General features: G+C 48.6%; 7 protein-coding genes across 7 annotated transcripts; 5 read left to right on the forward strand and 2 right to left on the reverse strand.

The window, feature by feature from the left end:
- Positions 1–1,845: 1,845 nt before the first annotated feature.
- On the reverse strand, positions 1,846–2,932 carry N7508_000740 (bZIP transcription factor; the record flags this gene model as incomplete). The annotated part of the gene is made up of 3 exons (XM_058458825.1): positions 1,846–1,986; positions 2,091–2,713; positions 2,773–2,932. 3 exons carry the CDS (start codon positions 2,930–2,932, stop codon positions 1,846–1,848), a joined length of 924 nt encoding a protein of 307 aa, XP_058325047.1.
- A 5,457-nt stretch (positions 2,933–8,389) lies between these two features.
- N7508_000741 (uncharacterized protein) lies at positions 8,390–9,962 on the forward strand (the record flags this gene model as incomplete). The annotated part of the gene is made up of 5 exons (XM_058458826.1): positions 8,390–8,753; positions 8,999–9,150; positions 9,199–9,364; positions 9,423–9,529; positions 9,591–9,962. 5 exons carry the CDS (start codon positions 8,390–8,392, stop codon positions 9,960–9,962), a joined length of 1,161 nt encoding a protein of 386 aa, XP_058325048.1.
- A 439-nt stretch (positions 9,963–10,401) lies between these two features.
- N7508_000742 (branched-chain amino acid aminotransferase, cytosolic) lies at positions 10,402–11,810 on the reverse strand (the record flags this gene model as incomplete). The annotated part of the gene is made up of 4 exons (XM_058458827.1): positions 10,402–10,414; positions 10,472–11,170; positions 11,221–11,518; positions 11,576–11,810. The coding sequence occupies 4 exons, from the start codon at positions 11,808–11,810 to the stop codon at positions 10,402–10,404; spliced, it is 1,245 nt and encodes a 414-aa protein (XP_058325049.1).
- Positions 11,811–12,429: 619 nt separating this feature from the next.
- On the forward strand, positions 12,430–15,164 carry N7508_000743 (putative protein kinase Scy1; the record flags this gene model as incomplete). The annotated part of the gene is made up of 2 exons (XM_058458828.1): positions 12,430–13,861; positions 13,912–15,164. The coding sequence occupies 2 exons, from the start codon at positions 12,430–12,432 to the stop codon at positions 15,162–15,164; spliced, it is 2,685 nt and encodes an 894-aa protein (XP_058325050.1).
- A 189-nt stretch (positions 15,165–15,353) lies between these two features.
- N7508_000744 (dipeptidyl-peptidase III) lies at positions 15,354–17,736 on the forward strand (the record flags this gene model as incomplete). The annotated part of the gene is made up of 3 exons (XM_058458829.1): positions 15,354–15,607; positions 15,692–16,571; positions 16,621–17,736. The coding sequence occupies 3 exons, from the start codon at positions 15,354–15,356 to the stop codon at positions 17,734–17,736; spliced, it is 2,250 nt and encodes a 749-aa protein (XP_058325051.1).
- A 480-nt stretch (positions 17,737–18,216) lies between these two features.
- On the forward strand, positions 18,217–19,952 carry N7508_000745 (putative general stress response protein Whi2; the record flags this gene model as incomplete). Its single annotated transcript, XM_058458830.1, has 6 exons — positions 18,217–18,859; positions 18,918–18,954; positions 19,010–19,151; positions 19,208–19,557; positions 19,610–19,874; positions 19,932–19,952. Coding segments are annotated over 6 exons (1,458 nt in total), but the record flags the coding sequence as incomplete, so codon positions are not given.
- A 715-nt stretch (positions 19,953–20,667) lies between these two features.
- N7508_000746 (putative RSC complex subunit Sfh1) lies at positions 20,668–22,675 on the forward strand (the record flags this gene model as incomplete). The annotated part of the gene is made up of 4 exons (XM_058458831.1): positions 20,668–21,014; positions 21,120–22,376; positions 22,431–22,515; positions 22,571–22,675. 4 exons carry the CDS (start codon positions 20,668–20,670, stop codon positions 22,673–22,675), a joined length of 1,794 nt encoding a protein of 597 aa, XP_058325053.1.
- Between the last annotated feature and the right edge of the window lie 1,956 nt (positions 22,676–24,631).

Consider the following 24,631-nt stretch of genomic DNA (forward strand, 5'->3'; position numbering starts at 1 on the left):
TTGTGACTTCGATAAGGTTAGCGAATGCGGGTACATCACCGTAGTCCGCAGTGCCCCAGTCCGCAGCGTAAACACAAAGCAAAAAAGGAAAGACCAAGAGTCGATCAAACTCGGTAGATCATGAATGACGAATCCACCCGTCAAAGGATACACTAGAGAAGGACTAGAGAAGACTAGAGCCTTCCTACGAGTACGACATCAATTAGGAAATGGGGGCAGAAACACCAACAGCGCTGCAGACTTAGAGCCGCCAACCCTGAAATCCCGATAAGAACCCAAAAGTGCGAGTCTAACCCCAAGGGGAAAAAGAAGACTTGGACAGTGCTGTCCACTAACAGTTGGACTAACGCGTTTCAGGTTGTGGTCTACTTGTCGGATAAGTGGGTGGATACCCCTTTTAGCCCTTTATCCCCTCCTGAATCCTGGAATGTCCGTTGCCATGTGGGTTTCCCACTAGACAAGACATGGAGAACGGACCACAACGTTGAATAGCCCCAGATCCCGGCCGGAGAGGGAGGGGGTCGTCCTAGTCTTGGGTCTTGGTATAGGGCTATTCCTACTATAGCAGGTTGTTAAAAGGGTTTGGGGGTGGTCTGTTTCACTGGTTCTTGGCTGGATCTACGTACGGGAGGAGACATCGTGCCACTCTCCCATCAACATACAATCTTCAATACCCAGTAATTTTAAGTCAATAGACTGGATTTGTATATTGACTTGTACCGCACCCACGCGGCTCTTCTTTCCGCCCGAGTCGGGGTCGGATAGATAGATGGAAACTCTACTTTTCACGATCGCCTTATGTACATCATGTGTACTGGATGGATTTCGTCCAGTCTATAGTCTAGAGTAGTCTAGTCCAGGTGGTTGCCTATCCCTATCCCCAACCGCCCCTAGCCAACGTGCCAACGTGTAGGGTGAATGTACATGCACCGATGGACCAGTCACAAAGCAGGCTCTAAACCAGTATCTGAAATCAAATCGAGGATCCAGGATTCAAATGGCAATTGAAATTAACTAGGGGGAGAGGCGCAGCCTCGGAGCAGCTCCGTCTAATAGAGCAGTGTGCGCTCCGTGACGTACCCGGTACAGCGGAATAGTGGGAATAGAAATGGAGTGGAAGGGAGGGGGGAAGAGAGCATGCCCGGCGTTTAGGGGATTAAAGATAAAGGCCGGTGGATTGTGGGTTGTCTTTTCTGCAGGGATCGGATTTATCCCAGTGGAATGGATTTCACGAGTCATGAATGGATTTGTCCTTTTCGAGAAGTTGGTCTCTAGCTCTCATGCACTGCGCCTCACTCTTCCGGACTGGGAAGGTAGATCTGTGTTCATCACCGTTTTTATTTCCTGGTATTCCTTTATTTTTGGTTTTTACTGAAAATCCCGCAGAGTTGGGGGCCGTGGAGTTATGCAGTAAATCAGCCAATCGGAGATCGGCGTCGCAACGTTATTGACTGGAGAGTATTCTATTCGGATTTGCTTGTAGATCTGAATTTCCCCAAAGCAAAGAAGTCACCAAAGAGACAAATAGAAAGATGGAAATAAAAATGAATAAAAAAACAACAAAAAAAAAAAAACAAATGAAGAAATCATTCATGGCCGAACTCTTCCAAACACCAGGCTAGAGCAAATTGAACGCCAGGTATGCAGCTATCTCGTCACACATGTCCAGATTGGACTTCTCAAGGGCTAAGAAAACACAAAACAAAGAATGACTCAAAGTGGAACTCGTAAAAAAGGACCAAAAAAAACGTGGACTTAAGGCCTCCGAGGCCCGCAATAGGGCCTAGATGACGGAAAGACCCGCCAAAACTCGGGGCATTCACTCTCCGATACGCCCGATCCGCCTTACCGTAGATCATACTCGTACATGATAGAACGAGGCGAACAAGGGGCGGATTCGGGGGTGAGGGGCGATGTGAAGATGGATGCCTCTGGTGACGTTGATGGTGCTCGCGGGTCCTCGTAGCTGTAGGCAAGCGAGGGCATCTGTAGGGACAGGCAGATCATTAGCTGCTGGTCGTGTGGTTGTAGATGATAATGTAGATCTTTGAAATTTGACATTTGAAGGAAAATCAGCGAGGAATATGTACCGGAAGACCTGAGGGATATCCTTGTGTTTGTGCCTGGGCGTGGGCGTGGGCGTGGGCGTGGGCGTGGGCGTGGGCGTGGGCGTGGGCATGGGCCTGCTGCGACTGTTGTTGCTGGACGAGATCGATGCCAGCCATTGTTGCATAGCTCATGCTGAACGGGCTTATCAGATCTTCGTCGTAGGCTAGTTTGCGTGGTGCTCCCATTGACGGGAGCACTGGCATGATTGATGGGAATGTTTCGCCGTATTCGCTTTGGTAGGCCAAGTCACTATAGCTGCTTGGCGCGGTGTGGTAGAGCGGGGACTGGGCGTAGGCCGATTGCCGGTAAGCGTCGTAAGAAGAGATGGATGGGTGGGAGAAGACTGGGGGTGGCGAGGCTGAAAGCTGGCGAGTACATTGTTGGGCAAACATGGTCTGGCGCTCATCCGGTCCATAGTACTCGTTGGAACCAGACCGATCTGAGTGAGTGTGCGGCTTGACCTCGGATTTGACGGCTCGTTGCTTGGTTCGGGTCTTAGGGGGTGAAGCCTTGGGTGACACGGGCTCTGCATGGGACTGTTCGGGGGATGCGGATGTTGCTGCTCGTCTCTCGAGGTCCTCCAGGCGACGCTTCAGCTTCTTGCCTAATAGTTGCGCCGTGATCAGACTCTACTCCCCAAGGATAGTCTGGCACAGTACTTACGATAGTTCCGCTGAGCGATACGGTTCTGAATGCGACGGCGCTCTGCCAGATCCGAAATCTTGGTCCAGTCTTCATTAGGGTTGGCGTTGGGACTGAATGCGCTGCTGTTGGAGTGACTGCCACGGGAGCCTGAACGTCCATCATAAGAAGAGCGATGCATGATGAGAAGGAGTAAGTACAGAAATACAGGTGAAGTGAAGAAGTGAAGAAGTGAGTGGAGGTGGAGTTGAAACCGATTATATAGAGTCTCGGAGTATGGCGCTCTAAACCCCGATCAGCTGGAATTGGATTTCTGGGCCTTGCAGCTTCGTAGCGATAGCCAGCCTAGTCCGTGCTTGAATTAGACTCGATGCCATGTGTAAAGTCCCGATTAAATCCAGTAAAATCTTTTATTAATATGACAGGGATCCCCGTTCAGCCTCCCCCTAATTTACTCCCTTTAAATCAAATCAAATACACGTCGTACACTTGAACCCTCAGATCACACGGAATATTGTAGTTGGGCCGGACATAGGTCTCAACTGGCCCGAGACAGGATATGTCAGGGGTGAATACAGTGTGTATATCATAGATTAATAGAATAGTAGATATTGGATAGAAAAGCACGGTAAATAGAAATAGAAATAGAAATAGAAATAGAAATAGAAATACAATAAATAAATAAATCATGGTCCTTATTTCCTCACGTGGGGGTTATGTGCACGGCCATGCCACGTTTTTTCTCTACTTGGCAGACTAAGGGATAAAGATCTGACCTGCCATACATTTCCCTGGGTACAGACGCAAATCTAACGTTTCACTTAGAGGAACTTGACGCTAGAGACATGACTTGGCCGGATACCCGGTTGTATCGCCTACAAACACCTTTGGAGTGCCTGTGAGTAGCTGTCACGTCATTGGGTGGTTCGTATAGTACCATTCTAACCCTAACCCACTCCCGGAATAGAGCCACTTTCATCTGAAAACTGTCCAATGTAACGTTTATCATAGCATTTGATGTCTCTTGGCTTTTTTTTTTTTTTTTTTTTTTTTGACTTTTATTTTATTCTTTTATTGTCCGCGCGTGCTCTGGTTGCCTTATTGGCCTACATACTGGATACCTAAGGAGGTATACCTTGCGGAGGATCCACACCTGTTTCCTAAGATGATCATTTGTTGCGCTCGGGCTATCCGGAGGCTTGACACCCAGTTCTGTCGGCCCCGAGAGGCCCGGAATGAGGGGGCCAAACGAACACGCCGAGGAGGCTCTTCCCCAAGGTGAGACAGACTAGGCTATGAATAGGACGCCTTACATCAACTCCTCCTCCAATCCGCGTGCGAGATGCTGTTGTACTGTTGGTTTCCTTGTCTGCCAGTGCGTCGCTATATCCTCGTATTCCCCCCGCGGTAGGGCTGAGCAGCCTGACAGGTGGACCTTCTTATTCCTGTTTGAGTTAACTTGGAGGCATCGCTGGATGGTGTCACTCTGGCATGAGGCACAGCAGCTTTCAGGTACCCGGTACAATGATGTATTTCGGTTCTTTTCACCGCTCATGCTGTCCACGTCTTCAGCTGGAATTTCAAGATTGTATAGCCATCCCTGTGCCCAGCCTGTCTGATGCAGGCATTCCCACCACTCACCGTCCACGCTGGGCCCCGGATGCTTGGTTGAAGTTGCATTTCGAGCCTTCTAGTCACAATCTAGAAGAATGTTCCTGGCGGTGGACCTCCCATGCAGCCCCGGCCCTTGCTGTACTCGAAGAACACGCACACCTCCTTTCGCCCCATCCACCCCCATGACACGCATCTGTAGTCAGAGCACAATGGTGTCATTGCTTGGGTTTTGGCATTTAGGCTTGTCGATTTCTCTTTCTTTGCTTTTCTCGCTTCAATCCTGGTGTCACGGCGAATCGATGACGGCAATCTCCGAGCCTCTTGGCTTGTGCTAACACGTTGTCTCTGTTGCAGACAGTGCATTAAAGTTACACTAAGCTTCAAATGGACCGAGTGGGAAACGGATACAGGCCTACTGGCTTCGCCAACTTCATCAGATACCCCCCTCCCCTTCGGTGCACCTAAGTAGATTACACAGCCTAGACAAGGCGTCCAGGGCTGGAATGCCAAAAACAATCTCTGAATCGAAGTCAAGGCAGGATTCAACCTTGAATGAGTCCTGCAAAACGGACAAGGTCAGGTGCTCTTTCTCAAGTAACACGAGAACAGAATCACTTGGCACTGAACTCCATTGAACTCCAGTCAATTCGGTTTCAATTAACTGTGCAGTAAACGTGAAGAACCTATCTATAGAGATCCTCGCAGTATCCAAGGTAAGAAGCTGACATTCTACCGCGTGGCCTTGTTATTCCCCGCGTCGAAAGCATTTAGGAGTATAGAATTAGCACACTCTTACATGCATTACTACCTCACCTTCAACCTATGAGATCACCAAGAGACCCCTTTCATCCATGCGGAACATCATGAAACGCCTGCTGTACCCCGGCGATCATACTACATTCTGCCATTGGATCTGCAGCCAAGAGCGTACAGAGCCAACTTGAAATCTAGTGATTCGGGGAGACAAAACCGACCGTGTCATTTCTCTCTGTTCTTTTGTTCTCTTGCAATTCGGATTCGGTTTCGCTTCTAATGTCGCATCTGGGTTTAGCCGTCTCCACGTGCTCCACCTGCTGCATGTCGCCTATCTTACCTTATTTCGGGCTTAGTTGCAGACCGGGATCTTCATGGGCTATTTTGGTGCTTTCTTAATGCTGTATTCAGTGTTAGGTGTTCATCCTGGCCTATCAATTCTCCTGTTAAGCGAGTTGGCGCTTTGTATCTATTGTTTTTAGCCCCCATATCCTTGCCAGGGTAGAATATTTGTCTTTCTACAGATGGAATGGGGGCCCAGTATGATGCAGCTTTCCTGGGAGTCTGGTGGGGCCGTACGGGTGGCTGGGGTTGTCAGCACTGTGTTTGTGCAAGACAAAATGTAGAATCTGACATATGATCCTTGGATTGCCATCCCAAGGTCATCTTGGGGTAGCTGGGGAGTTTGTTTCATGTTGAGACATGCGCATTTACCTAGTTTATAATCGATCGTTTTATTCTTTGTTAAATTGAACTTAATGGTGTTCAAATAAAGCAAGCTTATCATTTCTATCTGAATCACGAATATGATCCGTTGGCGCAACCCAGAGGCGAAATTGGTTGCCCACTTGTTCATACTTGGCATGCAGGGGTAGCCTCTTGTTTCAAATCTGCAGCGAGGACATCACAAGACATCGCTTTGACTACAATGTTTTGGGTGGCAATTGAATCGAGATCTAACTCTCGGGTGATTAATTCAAGAGGCGTCATCGGTATTCGCAAGCAAATATTGCCGGCTGGAGTGATGCGACTCCATAAACTTGTACGCCGGCATTCAACTGGGTTAACGTGTTATATTTGAACAAGTTATTGGTTTACAAGGTTCAGTAGATGAAGACATAATTTTGGGACGAGCTGTTAGCACAAGAATGGATCAAGGAATCATTTTGCTTTGTTTCTTGTTTCTCAGGTATCTGTGATTCCACGTTAAACGACTAAGAAGACCACGAAGAGAGACTGTTGGTTTGTCGGAGATCTACAAGGGGGTTGAGTTTAGTAAACCATGAATCGAATTGAGAAACCAAACTTAGTAAGAAAACAGTCTACATTTCATCCTAGCTACTAGACATTGTTAGCTCGACTTGTCTTTCGGATATTGGAAACGAAGTCGACTGCGGAATACAGAATATATATTGGGGACTGGATACCTATCATGTCAGAACAGGGCGTGGTACTCCATCCAGACATAACAGAGCCTTTGATTACGCCTTAAATAGCCATTGAAGATAGATTAGTTAAAGTAATTTGAGGCTCTCATCTCTCGGGTGCGTATATTGAAGTCCTGTACATCAGCCTCTCCAAGCAAAGTGGACGATCAAAGTCAACTCTGAAGGAGATCATCAAAACTTGGTCGATACTTTCAAAGATATGTTTTTTACAGAATTTCTTTCAAAGGGATGATCATGTCTAATATGAACTCTTCCATAACAGTGTCGCCATTTTGGTTCCGTGGACAGCAGGGAATAAGCAGTTATTTATCATCAAAATTAGAATTTATCTAGTCAATCGTTGGTAGAAAAACTACTACTTGCGCAGCATACCTCTGCAGATACAAGTATCTCATGCTATAAAATGCAGAATCCTGCTACAGGTCTGCCAAAGCTTAGACCAGCCAGTTATAATGTCCTAGAAAAACCTTCTAGGGTTCAAATTTGGAAGCTGTAGAATATCACGTTTCCGCAAGTTATAACCTAGTTTGAATAATAGTACAACAGAAGCTACAAGCCCTTTCACCCTTCATCTTTCAACCTTTCAATGAGCCAGATGACCAACCTGAAGCACTCGAGGATGGGCCAAAAAAGAGGTGGAAAAAGAGAGGCGAAGTTAAGGCACAAGGAACGCATAAAATAGTACACTCGTCTCCAGGTCTCGTATAGAAATATGCTAATCCTTCAAGGCACTGTGGACATATTTCTGATCCCTCGGTAGTAAGTTGTGCGACAGTAAGTTGCCTCCTGTTGACTTGGCTTACATTTGATACCTTTGGAGCAATATTATGAACCAATATTCCACTTCAAAACAATCAATGGTCTGATAGTGCATATAGTGTATTTTCATTCTTCTATATGATTGAAATTTGTTATAAGACATGATTCTTGGAGCACAGAAATGCCAATACTATGATAAGAAAGCAATACCATGTAGGAATATTCCACATCGGCTACTCTCCGACACTGCTCAACATATCTTTGACTTTGAGTCTTATCTCGGGTATTAGGAATGAGAGAAATACTCTGGCCGCGGATATAGTCCGCTGCAGCTGTGGGGTTATCGACGAGTGACATTATAGCAAAGAAAGGTGATCAACGCAAATCATACAGTAGTGTCTGTCTGCCATATACTTCACTTAATTTCGGTGGCACATAAGGCTGATACTCATCCGATGCTAAGCTCTGGACAGTAAAGCTTCTAGTCATCCAAGAATGTAGGGGGCGGGTCTTTTTGATATCCTCGGGTTCGGTTATACTTCGGTACAACAACCCTGTCTTAAATTCTTGCCATTGAACAATAAAGTTCCAAACCAATGCCAGAAATTATCTCAAGGGCAATGCTTTTCCGATGTGGAGACAGTCGGGCCCTCACAAAGAATACCCCGAATAGGGGTGCGTAGCAAAGATGACGGGATGCTTGACCAGTAAAGCGGGGGATTAAGCGATCGGCGAGCAAACCACGGCCCAAACCAGTGTAACTTCACTTCGCAAAGCTTGGTTAATGCTTGATATTCGGCCTGTTGCCCGAATCAGGTCCAAGTGCAGTCTCCATGGACGAATGCCAGCATCCCCCACATTCCCTGGATCCACCCCCACGCATGTCGATGGCAAATGCCTCATACTTCAACACACGACCCGGTTGAAATGCTTCGTATGCGTATAAATGATCGGTATATCGTGTATGTTTGTGGTTTAGAAATGTGCCCGCATTGTCTTTACTTCGCTTGCTTTTACTCTCATTCTGTTGCTTTCCAACGAGATGTCATTACTAAGTGCTTGTTATGGCCGACAAGACGGGGTTGGGTGCTCTCAAAGGAGCTCCGCTAGTGGCAGCCATTACATCAGTATGTGCCTCGTCATTTTTGCTCTTTGGATACGACCAAGGTGTCATGTCTGGGGTTGTAATCTCCGAGTATTGGCTCGAGGCCATGGGACACCCGAGTACTGTTATGACGGGTACTATCACAGCTCTTTATGATATTGGCGCAGTATTTGGAGCCATTGGTGCTGCATTGACAATTGAAAGGCTTGGGCGAAAGGGAGGACTACTCATCGGGGCTGGTTTTATTGTCATCGGTGCTATGTTGATGGGTTGTTGTGTGGAGAGGATTCAGATGATCGTTGGTAGGATCGTGACTGGCTTAGGTATGTCAAATTCTATCGATTGGATATTTCTGTGCATGCCCTAATATTTTCGGGCTTTGTTCTAGGCATCGGATTTCTTACTTCCGTCGCTCCTGTATACCAAAGCGAAATTTGCCTACCGAGTCAACGTGGATGGCATTTATCATGCCAGCTCTCAACAATGTTGTTCAGGTTATGCTTGCTTCTGGCAGTTGGAATCCAATTTATGCAGCAAACTTCTGGTGAGACTGAATGTTCTTAACTAGCTTTCTGGAATTTCGCTGATAATATAGGAATCAACATTGTGACGTACTACGCTCCCACTCTGCTCAAAAGCTCTCTAGGCATGGCACAGGAGCGCGCACTTTTTGTCAGCTGTTTCCTTCAGGTGTGGTATATCATAGCTTCATTTTTGACGGTATGCTGCCTTGTTCAATTCTTTGATGGACATTTTTGATCTTCGCAGTGGTATATGATCGACGCTGTTGGTCGTCGCCGGCTGTACATTACCATGTCACTTGGGATGTGTGTTGTATTGGTCTGTGAGGCTGTGGCTGTAGCTATTGATAATCAACAGTCTGCTATTGCTGCCGTCTTTTTCATTTCTGCCTTTGAAGCTTGCTTTACTTGGGGTAAGCCTATATTCTTCAATCTCCAACTGTCTTTCATGCTAATTGGCAACAATCACAGGCTGGATGGCTACAGTATGGGTCTACCCAGCAGAAATTCTCCCTCTGAAGATCCACTCAAAGGGAGCTGCACTTGCCGCTGCAGCAGACTTCCTTGGAAACTTCCTTGTAAGTCCACACTCTGACTTTATTTCGCTGTGATGCATGATATGGTTCTGACCTTTCGCAGGTTGTCGAAATTACACCGCCTGCTCTAGAAATTATCGGTTATAAAACATACATCATCTTTGCGGTCTTTAATCTCGTCACTGCAATTATCGTTTGGTGTTTCTACCCAGAGACTTCATACCTCAATTTGGAATCAGTCGACCTACTATTCCTCCCAGACGAGGATCGCGACCAGGAAATTGTTTCAAAGCAAACATTCCTTCAAAAAAGTCTCCAGTGGAGTGTTGTTCCCAGGGCACGAATGGCTGTCAACGAAGCAAAGGCTAGACAAAAAGCGGGCCGTGATCTCATCGCAAGTGAGATTTTAGCCGATCATGTTACCGACGGATTGAAGAAAGAATTGGCATCGGATCATGTTGAACGCAGGGATTGAACGGTCAATTACTGATATCACATTCCATGTTTACAAGAGATTTCACCGAGGCTTGAGCGTGGATTCTTGTGCGAGTCAAGACAACCCATTCCATGTTAGAAACCTGATCATCATTTTTGTCAATTCTAGAACGAATATCGACCCTTAGACTGGGAAAGGTACTTTCACAAAAGTATGATGGTCATAGTACCTCTACAACGTTGGTGACTTGAAAAGATAATCGATAAGATAATGTAACAGTAACGGAAGATCTCTATAAAAACCCAGGCTCCAGATGAATATGTGAAAATGCCTACTGCCTAATAGCATGGCAATCTAGAAAGCCTTCAAGCAAAATGAACCGAAAAATGAAAAATGAAATTTGGGCCGCGGACTTTTGCAAGCTTCTGCGGTAATAACCAAAATCGGGTAAAGAAGCCCTTTATCCAACATATGTATCTTAGATCACGACGCTATCAAACAGTTAGTAAATCATCCTGCTTGCACAGATTGTTTTGTTATCATCTTACCTCCAGGGGTTCTGCTCATCACCATACTGGATACCCTCGATCCAGTTCTTCATCTGGAGAGCAATCTCACCAGCCTCCTGGTCCTCCTTCAAACCACACTCAACCATTTTACCTCTGTAGCTGATGTTGCGGACAGGGCTGACAATAGCAGCAGTGCCAGCACCGAACACTTCGATCATGCGACCTTCCTCGGAAGCCTCGGCAACCTCGGACATCTTAATCTTGCGCTCGGAGATGTTCCAGCCCTTGGGGCCGAGTCTCTCGCGGGCAAGAGTCAAGACGGAGTCACGAGTGACACCCTCCAGGATGGTACCATCAAGAGGAGCAGTGATAAGCTCCTTCTGTCCTGTCTCCTTGTTCTTCAAGGCAATGAAGAGGTTCATAGTGCCGACCTCGGTCACGTATTCCTCCTCACCAAAGAGCCACAGATTCTGCTGGAAACCACGGGATGCGGCCTCGAGCTGGGGCAGAATGCAAGGAGCATAGTTGGCACCGAGCTTCTTGTCACCAACACCACCAGGCCAGGCACGGACGGCGTAGTCAGTGGCCTCCAGCGAGATGGCCTTGAAGCCAGTGGGGTAGTAAGGACCCACGGGACTGGCAATAACGAAGAGAAGAGCGGATCCTGGGGGACCAACACCCAGGGTCTTCTGGGTACCAATCATGGTAGGACGGAGGTATAAGGAGTAACCACGCTCGCTGTGGCGGTTAGCAAAAACAAGTATCTGAGCAGAAGAAGATGCACTCACGCAGGGATGAATCGGCTATCCAACTTCACGAGCTCTCCGATAATTTTAGTCAACGCATCGCCGTCCACGGTAGGAAGGGCAATACGCGCAGAAGACTTGTTCAAACGCTCCATGTTCTTGTTAGGGCGGAACAGACGGATGCCACCGTTATCGTCCTTGTATGCCTTCATTCCTTCGAAACATTCAAATGCATAGTGGAACACACAGGTTGAGGGGTCCAAGCTAAGGTTCTGGTAGGGAATAATGCGAGGTGTGTGCCATCCATCGGTAGCTGTCCACTCCACAGAGAGCATGTGATCTATAGAAGACTTCAGTCAGCTTGAATAGATCAATTGCTACTAGAAAATCGCCCCACCCGTAAAGTTCTTGCCAAAGACAAGGTCCTTGGAATCCATCAGCTCCTTGGGAGTGGTGGTCTTTGTGACGGTCAACTTGGAAGCGTCGAGGCCGGGAAGGGTCGAGGCAGCGGCCGCAGAGGCGCTGAAAGCACGCTGCCATGTCCGGCTGGTGTTAATGGTCTGCGAGGAGACGGCGCGGGGCATAGCAAGCCCGGTTAGCACCTGTCGGCGAGCTAATTGGAACGGCTTCATGACTGTGGCAACGTCGTCAGGGACAATTCAAGGGCCCGCCAGGAACTGAGTGGAGATTGGAGATGACAATCGAGTCACTAAGAGGGGATATCGACGTACCGTTGGAATGCGCACAGGTCAATGGTCTTTATATCTGGACCAAGATGACTCCGCACTAGAAATGAATCTCTCTGCGGAGCTCAGCGACAACTCCGACTCGGCCCCAAGCGGGTAATTTTGGCTCACCGCCCCGCAAAACAGCAATGACTCAGCTGTTCAGCTGCAAAATTGACCAATCAGAAGCTCCAAATTAGATCGACCCGCCGACTTCGGCTTGTGTCGGTACCTCGCGCCTCAGGCACGATGTACACGTGACGGCGGTCGCGATACGCCAGACGATAACAAGTCATTGTGATCATCTTGGTGGCCAGGCAGAGCTATAAAGCTTCAAATTGCTACTCATATTCGTTGGTGGTTGGGCAATAGCGGATCCACGTGTCTTACCAATCGCCCCCATTCAATGCCCCCGTGTTGATACGAAGTCATGTCTTTTGCTGACTCTCTGTGACGACACTGAAACGAACCTCTACCTTCACTTAGTCTGCGCCATAGCAGATCAATTTGCGCCTCCAGATCCACAATGTTCTCCTCCGCCCTGAAGTCGTTCAGCTCCAACATCTCCGCCAATTACCAGATCTCGCCCAACCCCACTGTTTACTCCGGCCCCTGGAAAATCCACGACGCAAAGAAAAAGTCCACAGGAACTCCTGCGTCTGTGTTCATATTTGATCGCAAGTCACTCGAGTCGCGCTCCGGTGGGTTTGGGAGAAGTTCCGGATCTTCCAAGAAGCTCCAGGAAGATGTGATCGAACGACTCAAACGCGAAGCGAGTAATCTCGCGCGTCTACGACACCCGTCTGTTCTCCAAGTGCTGGAGCCGGTGGAAGATACAAGAAACGGTGGCCTCATGTTTGCGACGGAACATCTCACCGCATCACTCTCTGGGCTGCTCCTGGAGAAAGATGACCAGGAGAACACATCGCGAGGCGGTTCCCGAGGAACCCGCTACATGGTCGAGGAGGCTGATGGAACCCGGAGAAGAAGAGATGTGGAGATTGATGAGCTCGAAATTCAAAAGGGTCTATTGCAAGTGGCCAAAGGCCTCGAATTCCTTCATGAGTCCGCGGGCTTGGTGCATGGAAACCTGAACCCCGAGGCTATCTATATAAATTCCAAATCAGATTGGAAGATCTCTGGTTTGGGATTTGCAGGGCCTCCGGACTCTTCGGAAACTAAGTCATCATTGCCCCCATTAGCTGTATCCGAGGTTCTATACCAAGACCCCAGGCTTCCAGCTTCTGTGCAATTGAACATTGACTACACATCGCCTGACTTTGCTCTGGACTCGAATGTTTCATCAGCAGCCGATCTCTTCTCTTTGGGGCTGATCATTATCGCTCTGTACAACTCGCCGCATATCTCGCCTCTACAAACGAACGCGAACTTGACTACATATAAGAAGCTGCTTAGCTCTCCATCTTCTACCCCCTCACAGGGCAATAACTTTCTCTGCTCAAAGCCCATTCCCACCGATGTGCTATCTCATGTTCTACCAAGGCTCATTACGAGGAGACCTGCTCAGCGTATGAATGCTCGAGAATTCCAGCAATCTCAGTACTTCGATAATGTGTTGGTTTCCACGATTCGGTTCCTGGAATCTTTGCCGGCTAAAAATCCTAATGAAAAGTCTCAATTCTTGCGTGGTTTGCAGCGAGTACTTCCTGAATTCCCTGTCTCTGTGCTAGAAAGAAAGTTGTTGGGTGCATTGATGGACGAACTAAAAGATCGCGAACTGCTTGCTCTGATCCTGCAGAATGTGTTTGGTATTCTGCGACGAGTTCCAAATGGACGCCGTGTATTCCCCGAAAAGATCATCCCTCGTTTGAAGGAGGTTTTCGGGACTGATTCAGGCAAGACCGAACGAGACTCCAAAAAGGATGCCGGTCTTATGGTTGTGCTTGAGAATATGAAGCTCATTGCCGACAATTGTTCCGGCATGGAATTCAAGGATGGTAAGCTCTCCGAATCTTTATACTCACTTTCATCCCTGACTTTTCTCTAGATATTCTACCTCTAATTCGCCTTGGTCTGGATTCGCCTACGCACTCCCTAGTGGATGCTGCGATCAAATGCCTCCCCGTGGTGCTCCCGGTTCTCGACTTTAGTACGGTCAAGAATGAGGTGTTCCCTCCCATTGCTAGCACTTTCAGCAAAACCAGCAGTCTTGCCATCAAGGTTCGCAGCTTGGAAGCTTTTAGTGTGCTGTGCGGTGCCTCTCCGGATGATTCCAATGGGCTTGACGATGATCTGTCTGGAGTCCAGACGACCAAGTCGAAAACAGCCAAGTCTTCTATACTGGACAAGTACACTATTCAAGAAAAGCTTGTTCCGTCTCTAAAGGCGATCAAAACTAAGGAACCATCGGTGATGATGGCTGCACTCAAGGTCTTCCGCCAGGTTGGAACTGTCGCAGACACTGACTTCTTAGCTCTGGAAGTACTTCCGGTTCTGTGGAGCTTCAGTCTTGGGCCGCTGTTGACTCTCTCTCAGTTCAACGATTTTATGGCCTTGATCAAATCCCTTTCCGCTCGGGTTGAGCAAGAACAATCCAAAAAGCTACAAGAGCTTTCCTCCGGTGCTGAATCTAGTGGGTTCAAGAACGGCGTCGACCAATTCTCGCAATCTGCCACCGACCTTACTTCGCCAGAGACAGATGGAGCTCGGAACAACTTCGAACGCCTCGTTCTTGGAAAGAAAGCCTCGCCGACAAATGGTGAGATGGATATGTGGGGCAGTATGGAGCCTGAGCCAGCCAAGCCAGCTGCTCCCAGCGCACCATCTTCATTCGCATGGTCCTCAACCAACCCTGTGAAACCAACCCAAGCGGGTTCTTTGAGTCAACAATCCAACCTCGGTTTCCGTTCCATCACCCCGGACCAGAAATTGAGCACTTTCCCAATTCTTGAGCCTGCACGACAGACCTCTCCAGTTCCTCAAGCTTTCTCTGCAATGCAACCTTCATCTTCCATCTGGGGATCACCTGCTAGTCCTCAACCCCAGATTGGCGGAGGTCCATCGTTAGCTTCTATGTCGACCATGGCACCCTCCAGCTCCATGTCCAGGCCAATGGCTCAGCAGGCGCCCAACTACTCTGCATTCTCGATACCCCCTCCTCCTGCAGGGAACATGGGAGCCAATAATGCCATGAGATCTCCTCCATTGAACACAACGATGCGATCAACGTCGTTCCAGAGTACACCTCCGGCTCAGGGAACTCAAAAGCAAGGTTTGGACAAATATGAGAGTTTGATATAGGAGATCTGTCCAATGTTGCATAGTACATAGTCAAATTCAAAAACATGGGAACTAATTAACTTACATGTAAAACCGCTTTCAAGCATGAATTCCACTGTGGGTCTGCCAAGCTCTGTAGATCGGACCCCCGTCGGCGCGAGAGAAACACGTACCTGATTGGTGACTCTGCTATGTCATAGCTACCACTTCATGCCCCTCATGCACTTGATGCGTGGCATTGTGCCCTTATCCCGGCGCTTCGTGTCACCGCTACCCCTCCGTCGTTTTTCACCTCCCCGATTCGCAACATTCTCTTCACATTCTCATTCCCGCGCCATGGATGACAGCATTAAGCAACATTACTTGGCTGATTCGCCGCCTACAGTCGTCAGACTGGAGGTGAAGTCTCACTTTGACACTCTCAAAGACCAAAACCTTAGGAAATATGCACACTTCATGAGCAGGTACAGTATCCCAGGCACTTACTTCCCTGCACCACAACCAGTCAGAGTTATCATGAGCTAATGCATGATCTCCAATGTGAACAGGGCTGCGTTCGAGGGCACTCGTGTCACTCTGCGTCAAGTATCTCCCGAATCCGAACCCATCTACGACCTCATTCTCTCCCTCTACCACGCTTCCAATGGCGACTGGAACAGCCTCGCCCAAAAAACACAAGTCAGCACCGAAGACCTCCGCTTCTTTCTCGAATATGCAGGACAATTCCTGGGCAACTGCGGAAACTACAAAGGATTTGGTGACTCCAAGTTTATTCCTCGTATCCCCGCATCCGCCCTCGAGGCTTTGGCATCGTCCACTGCGGAGACCAAGGCGGCTTTCCGGAAGGCAAACAGCACTGGAGGAGGTATCTATGAGACCAGCGAACAGTCTATGATGCACCTTGGATATACCGAAGGCGGCCACATGACTACATACTACCCCGATTCCCCCACAATCTCCAAGGATGAAATCACGGCAATCGGTGATTTGATGGAGAAGAAGGGTCTGGCGTTGGAGAACACCAGAATCCGCAAGACACCATCTGGTGACTTTGAGCTTTTGATTGCTTCTGGTGTATCCTCTCCTCCTGTTAAGGACCGTGACCTTGGTGAGGTGGAAACGTTTGACCTTGAGGGTGACCTTAAGGGCAAGAACTTGCGCCTCGTCTTTGGTGACCACAAGGAAGAGATGGCGAAGATTGCCCACAGCATCAAGCAGGCTGGTTTGAACGCTGCAAATGATAACCAGAAGCGGATGTTGAACTCCTATGCCCTGTCCTTCGGTGCTGGTTCCATTGAGGCTTTCAAGGAGAGCCAGCGTGTCTGGGTTAAAGACCAGAAGCCTGCTCTGGAGACCAACCTTGGATTTGTTGAGACCTACAGAGACCCTCACGGTGTGCGAGGAGAATGGGAGGGTTTCGTCGCTTTGGTATGAATCGGATCCGCTATTGTTCACTGATCTTACTAACTATTCGCAGGTTAATTTGGAGCGCACACGTGCCTTTGGTACTCTCGTAGACAGTGCTGAAAGCATGATCCCTAAGCTTCCCTGGGGCACTGATTTCGAGAAGGACACTTTCCTCAGCCCTGACTTCACATCGCTGGAGGTCTTGAGCTTTGCCTGCTCTGGTCTCCCAGCTGGTATTAACCTTCCTAATTACGACGATATCCGCCAGAACCTTGGCTTCAAGAACGTATCCCTGGGTAATGTCCTGAGCGCCAAGGCTCCTAACGAGGCCATTCCTTTCATTAATGAGGCCGATCAGGATCTCTATCGCAGATGCCGCGATCCAGCATTTGAAGTGCAAGTAGGCATTCACGAACTGCTAGGCCACGGTACTGGTAAGCTCCTGCAAGAGACAGCGCCTGGGGAGTACAACTTTGATATCAAGAACCCTCCCATCAGTCCAGTTACCAATAAGCCTGTGTCAACCTGGTACAAGCCTGGGCAAACATGGAGCTCCGTCTTTGGCTCTATTGCCTCCTCATATGAAGAATGCCGTGCTGAGTGTGTTGCCATGGCTCTGGGTTGCGACTTTGGCATCCTGAAGATCTTTGGATTCGGCGATGGCAAGGAGGACTTATACGGTGAAGCCGGTGACGTCCTCTTCGCTGCATACCTATCCATGGCCCGTGCCGGTCTTGTTGCTCTCGAGTTCTGGGATCCCAAGACTCAGAAATGGGGACAGGCTCACATGCAAGCTCGTTACAGTATCCTGCGCACCTTCCTCGAGGCCGGCGATGACTTCGTCAAGCTCTCTTACAGCAAGGAGGATCTTTCCGACTTGGAGATCCGTCTCGATCGGTCTAAAATCCTGACTCATGGACGTCCAGCTGTCGAGAAGTACCTCCAAAAGCTGCATGTCTACAAGAGCACCGCAGATATTGCCGCGGGTAAGGGATTGTATGATGATATCACCTCTGTTGATGGCTGGTGGGGAACCAAGGTGCGGGATATTGTTCTTCAGAACAAGGTTCCTCGCAAGATCTTTGTGCAGGCCAACACTATCCTTGAGGGTGATCAAGTTACCCTCAAGGAGTATGAGCCCACTCTTGAGGGTCTGATCCAGAGCTTTGCTGAGCGCAAGGTCTGAGTCAGGGCATTTTAAGCATTTAAGTAAAAATTAAGCCAGTGCATACTTGTCTCCCACATGGAGAGTATTTTTGGCTATCATACCAAAAACAACAGCCGTGCTAAGAAGACATAAATAAACATTTGCTATGCGATGACTGTAGATAGCGTGGATAGGGGAATATATATATGTGCCGTGTATGGCGCACTCTATACAATTACAACTTACATGATTCGTCGTAAGTTGCTAGCTACATTGATTTATAGCTATAGTGTCAACAATTCCCTTGCTTTTCAACAACCATATTCACCAATGTGTGTAGATTAGACCGCCAAGGTTGTGACGGCTAGTGAGGCGCTCGGACTTACCGCCGAGTTGATCTACGCTTCCCCAACCTCTAAGCGCTCTCACCTCCTTTGACATTCCTAAACCAAGACCACCAAGCGATATAATTATCTCGATTGTTTTGGTATAGAGATTGTGTAGGTCTCTGTGCGCTAGTGCGAGAAACGGCAGACATCGCAACTCCTGAACCTCGTCTTGGGCGTGTTCACCTCAGACCAGATCGCGAGAGAACCCCAAGACTCATTTTGGGTTATTCAAACTGTGACGCCTGAGTCACTTCAGGCAAAACTTAGCACGGTGTCGCGAGAAACGCCGCCGTCCCATTCATCAAACACGGCGTGCCCGCACCCGCCAGCGAACTCCCCAGAGGAGCACGACGACTACCACATCGCACCCCCACCGCACTCCCCAGCTGCGTCTGCCTCAAGCTCCTCGTCCCCAAACCCACCGCCCTTTTCATCTCTTTTCTTCGCTACTTCGCCCGACCCCAATCGCGCGAATAAAGTCACTGAGCCTGGTCCCGCCTATCACCCAGCCGTAGCACCTCCGCCACCAGTCGAGGCGTCGCTCGAACCGGCTCCTTCGTCGGCGGTTGTTGCTGATACGAAAGCCTCTTTCTCCGAACCCAAAAACGAGGGACCCGGAAAGAGTTCCGACGACGGTGAACCGCCTCCACCCTACGAAGAAGGTTACAGTCCGCTTGAGTCATTCACCTACGTTATGGCTGCAGCAGGAGGTGCTTCAAGCATCATTACCCAGGTGCAACAAACGGGAGGTCCACCAATCAATACTCTGGGAGGTATGTGGTTGATAAAACGTTGTTGGAGCTGGCTATCTGGTGCTAATTCGTAATCCAGATATTGGCGGTGATGAGCATATCACGCTTGACCTTCGGTAAGGACTTGTTTCAACTCAGTCTATCGATTGATTCCTTCTAACTCGTATATAGTGGCACCCGGTTTACGCTTTCGCGGGACGAGTTGTTAACTCTACCGGAATTTGTCCTGTTGTCTTTGTTCCCCAATGGCTTACTTCCTGACGGACATGCCACCACCAACGGTTTTCATGACAGTGATGTCTATGCCGTCGATGTATGTGAACCTCCATATTGGGAACAAATGCCAGAATTCTGACAACTATTATACAGTACGACCCAGCTTCGCTTCAGTACATGTTGGACTTTTTCCGCACAGTCGCTCAAACTATTCCCTCATCATTGCCATCTGGTTCTACTTCGCCGGAGATGGAGATGCCCGATGCCATGCAAGGCTCAGCCCGTGACATGCTCCAGGATCGCGCTGGTATCATTGTGCTGCGCGAGGATCTCGATTTCTATGTCATCCCTCCTCGCCCTGAAATCGGACACGAAGAAATGCTCGAAGTGAAGCGAGCTGCTGGCCGATCGCTGTTGAGACAGGACGGAATTTTCTCAGGTCTCAGGAAAAGCGAGGAGATTGGTTCAACTGAGCAGCATCTGATTGAGATGTTGACAGCTGGGTGAGTGCCTCGGTCTTTAGTCAGCAAGATCAAGGGTTAACATTTGATATAGAGGATTCGACCGCGAGGATCAATGGGGCCACCGTGCTCCGGAGCCCAACAAAGCAGTCATCTGCAGTCTCGCCCTTGCCAAGCTCCGCACCGACATCCGCGGAGACTTATCCAACAACAATGCAGTTGGTATGGCTCAAAAGCTTCTCTTATTCTGGAGGAAACCTGCTCGACGATGCTGGTGGGAAGGTATTGAGCTCGATGATGTGGAGGGCGTCGAAGGACAAGTCAAGGTCTGGATCCGACGTGTATGGACTTTGGAAATGGTAAGAGTTCAACCCGTTCATTTCATTTGGCCAATCTAATAGCTAACACGTTCACAGAGCGTTATTGGTCTCCGCTGAATATTTCTTTTCTTTGCATTTGTACTGCGACTATCATTCCCCGGCCTTGCGCCTCGAAATTTGTTTCGTCTTTTCTTCGTCAGGGTTGCATTTACACGTTTTTTGCAACTCCGCTGATCAAGCCTATCTCACCGACAGCAGGGCTGGCGTACTTAGCAGTTTGGTGTTTTCATTCCTTTCAGTATATTGATTTTCCTACTCAAATTGGCGAGACACTTTTGGATACAGTAGTTATTTTGGCTGTGAACCTTTGAATATATGGTGCAGGATCAAAAACTAGCAAATCTGGCTTGAATCTAAGGTCCAATCTGTTTGGCAGCCACAATTCTCGTGTAGCAGGTAAACAAAGACCAAGAATGTGAAGCTACTTATCGTATACAGAACTCACGCCTAAGAGGTACCAGGCACGTGACACACTGGAAGCGGACTAGCGTCGAAATGGGCAAAACGCGACTTTGCGCAGACTGACCTCAGGGCGAGTCTTCCCAGTCGATACTGTCTTTAAAGTCCGGGTGTGGAATTTAAGGTTGCTCGACTTACGCATCCTCAGTTGACAATCTCCAAGTTGCCGTTGTCACCACTCTTCGTGCTTGGACCAATCTCAATTCTGCCTTTGGTGATCAGCCCTTCCAATACCGACACTGAGCATCGCAAGCTCTCCTCTTCTCGACTAACCCCTCGAAGGGGCATGTTCCCGTGCAATTAAATCGCCAACATGTCCCCTCTCAGAGGCTATATTACCTCCTACCCCCCGCGCGTGCGCCAATATGGGAACGCGTTGCTCACACCCGTCAACCCTCCGTCGCAGACCGGCCCGACGCCGCGCACCACGAAGCGTGGCACTACCGCTATCAATTACGCCGAGGATGGATTTGATGATGAAGACTTTGATGAAAGCGATGGCCCACGGCGACCAACAGGTCTCAGAAGCCTTCGGCGCGAAGACTCAACTGCCGACAAGTTGATTCCATACTCAGAGAAGTTAGGCAAAGAAGTCCATGAGCCCGTGGAAGTACAGGGCCTTTTCCGTGAATGGATGATAAAGCGGATGCTGCGACCAGCGTATGTTCCCCATTGACAAGATACATCTGGCCATTAACGTCATGGCCTCTGTCTCGCTGTTCTGTGTTCTGTTCATCTGGCTAACATACAGCGCGGTGATTCTAGATGTGCCGATCAACTTCAGATCCAAGCACAGCTTCCTCTCACTCTCGTTCCTATTCGAATCGACGTGGAAGTCCCCGCACATCAACCCCTCGAGCCTTTCCCCTTCCCGCGCACGATCGTGGATCCTAGCATCAACCCGACTCTTCCTGCGTATCGCAGACCCGACCCATTACCCCCATTCAGAATCAAAGATACTTTCCTTTGGAACCTTCACGAGTCTCTCTCTACACCTGAGGAGTTCGCAATTGGGTTCGTTCGCGATCTCGATCTTCCCAATCCTCAAGCCACGACTATGACTATCAGCAATCAGATTCGACAGCAACTTGAGGAATACGCAGGTGTCGCACTTCACCCTCTTTTCCAGAGCTCAGACCCAGGCTTATTGCCAAACCCCCCGCCTCAGACCGAACCATCTCGAGACACCTCTATGACACCCGCGGCTCTTAATGCTGGGACACCCAATGTTGCAACCCCCAATATGGCGACACCGAACCTTGCAACTCCCAATCCCGCAACACCCGATACCTCAGCCCCAGCTCCAGCAAATGGAACTACCGTGACCGTTACCAAGGTTGCATTCGTGAATGACAGCCTTCTGAACCCAGATGATGCTTACCGGTGCTTGATAAATCTCAACATCAACCTGCAAAATAAGTTGTACACGGACAAGTTCGAGTGGTCTCTACTACATCCACCTGGTATGGCTGAAGAATTCGCGCGCATCACTTGCGCCGATCTCAGTCTAGGTGGTGAATGGGTTAGCGCAATTGCGCATGGCATCTACGAAGCCGTCTTGAAGTTCAAGAAAGAAGTATGCGAAGGTGGCACTCTTGCTGCTGGACTGAACACGTACGGAAATGAGATCGATAACCTGGCCGCCAATGGCGTCGAGGCAGGCTGGAGATACGAGCCCGAGACTCTCTGTGACGAATGGGACCCCAAGGTCGAAACTCTGTCTAAGGAAGAGATTGAACGACGAGAGGGAGATCGTGAACGCCAGATCAGACGTCTCCGCCGAGAAACTGCCAGGTTCTCCTCAACTACAGGTATCACGCCTGATGCATCGAGACCGAACGGTAATTACTTCGAAGCCGACAGCGGCGAGACGCCTCTTGGTCGTGGTGAGCGCAATAAGCGGAAGCGCCGATTCCGTAGTCTGAGTCCCTCTGGCAGAAGTGGCACACCTGGTGGTCGCGGAACTCCGGATACCGGATCAGGAGCTGGTTATGGTGGCGGCGGTGGAACCCTTTCTGACTGGTACGTTGTTTCGGCGCATGTGCATTGAATGTATTTTCTAACAGTGGTATACAGGGAGCGACAGAGCTGGCGATGCAACAACTGTATGGTGTGGGGTACCGCAGTATGGGCTGTACGAGACGGTCCAGACGGTCCTCGGGTAAGTTGTCACCTTTCCTTATATAGTGAGATCCGTCTAACGTTTCCCTTTTCAGACACTCTGCCACAACTGTGGTCTGCTGTACGAGCGCGACAAGATCGCCCCAGAGTGGTCCAAGGATCTCCATCGCCACGATATCCCCGTCGGTCGATTTGGCTGATCCGCCTACCATCTGTCCTCGCTTCATTACTCGATATGTACTATCTCACTGAACATCCATGACCTACTTTACGCCATCTACTTTCTCGTGGTTCTCACGTCTTTTAATCCGCTATTCCCGCTTCCATCACATTTTTCTGCATCGTGCAAGGCGTTTGGCCATATGTCACGTTGCGGACACCTGCTGTCAGGACACCGTTTTCTCACTTCCAATCTATCTCTTCTTGTCTCGGGCATGAAAATCGCATTTTCCTTCTACGCGCATAGACATAGAAGGCAAAGAGTTATAAAACGAGTAGCAGATATAAGAGTCAAGCAGTTGACTGGACGTCTTTTTCTTCTGGCATTCTATTTGACTTTTTTCTTTCTACCCCCTGCTTGTTGCAGTGAATAACTTGGGCGGCATATCTATTCTTGGTTTATCTTTCTCTTGGTGCTTCTAAAGGAAAATTGGGCTGGCGTGGTGATGGCTCTTTGGTTTTCTAACTCATGTATGACTATGACTCTTGACTGGTTTCGTTTCTTCCTTTTATTACTGTATTGGCCTACACGGCAGCGTAGATAACCACTATGCTCCAACAGAAGTATACTGTTTGCGCCATAGCACACTAGAAACTGGTCGAATATAGGCACACTTCATGAAGCAATCCACCCTATATCCACACCTACAGAACCGCTTTACCCCACGATATTGCGTATCTTCTTCATTTCGATAGTATTTTTCTCACCATGCCTTATACGTATCAAGATGCGTGATCTTCCGATTTTGTTTTTTTCCGCGAGCAATAATACCCCTCAAGTACGACTAAGACACATCGAGTTCATCTGACAGCAGCACAAGAGGAAAGCCTTTGCGCATGCCAACTTGTTGACACATAGATTAGCACTAATATTCTCTTATGAACCTCTCAACCGTACTAATTATTTTTGCTGCTTTGTTCTTCACGTGATCATGAAATATATAACATAAATCATCCTTCGCCTTCAGTCCACAACACTAGTCGCTCACCCGACAACTGCAAACCCACACCGATCAATATTTTGAAGTATATTGTGTGCTATTCTTCCCCGAAAGCCAATGCTACTTCGGCACAAACGAAGACCCCATGACCGAAGCAAAATGCAACGCCTGGGATTGGGATCGACTGCGCGTGGTCAAGATTAAAGGACTGCGAAACTGTTGCGGCCTGATGGAAATATAGAAAGATCATTTCTGGCAAAGTTTTGCTGATTCATTGTTCCCGGAAGTTCGCTCCATCACAGTCGACGACGATGGGCTACTCATGAGCGTTTCGACTTATCCTGAAGAGGATAATACTATGCTTATTGCATATCTCCCCTTCTCAAAGTGTGATTCACTAGCAAATTGCCGTATAATCAAGTAGTCTCAGCTTCAGGAGCTTGGTTGGCTTGGTCCAGGTCTTGATCTGGCATCGTACGAAGACGTGGAAGCGCGGGTGATTGGATTCACAACAAAGTATATTTCAGGCGGGACAATCAATACTGGGAATATCCCTTTCCAATTTGAATAGTTACAACAGCCCACGCAACTCATGGATTTCCTTAACCTCGAGCTTGGAATTGTGCATCAAGATATTGCACCTCGAAATCTGCTTATCGATCCCAAGACAAACAATATTCTTCTTGTCGACTTTGATTGGGCCGCATGTAGACAAAAGCACTTGGTAGATGGTCGTGATGTGACTGATGTTGTACACCATACGATTTTATCACAAAAGATGCACATTTTTGCAAATATTCCATCTTGGGATCGAAATATGGGTATGGTGCTGAATATGTCCGAGCAGACCTGTAATTGGGAGCTGGACTCCAAGGTTTCGAAATTTCGCAATTTCTTGTATAAACAAGCAACTAAACGGACACCAGAGGAAGACAGAGAACGAGAATTCAATGCGTCTCATCGACTCACTTGGCCGGAATTACCAATCGCACCCGA

Source organism: Penicillium antarcticum, assembly GCF_028974205.1.
Source record: "Penicillium antarcticum strain IBT 31339 chromosome Unknown utg000001l_segment0_segment0, whole genome shotgun sequence".
NCBI classification, from domain to species: Eukaryota; Fungi; Ascomycota; class Eurotiomycetes; order Eurotiales; family Aspergillaceae; genus Penicillium; species Penicillium antarcticum.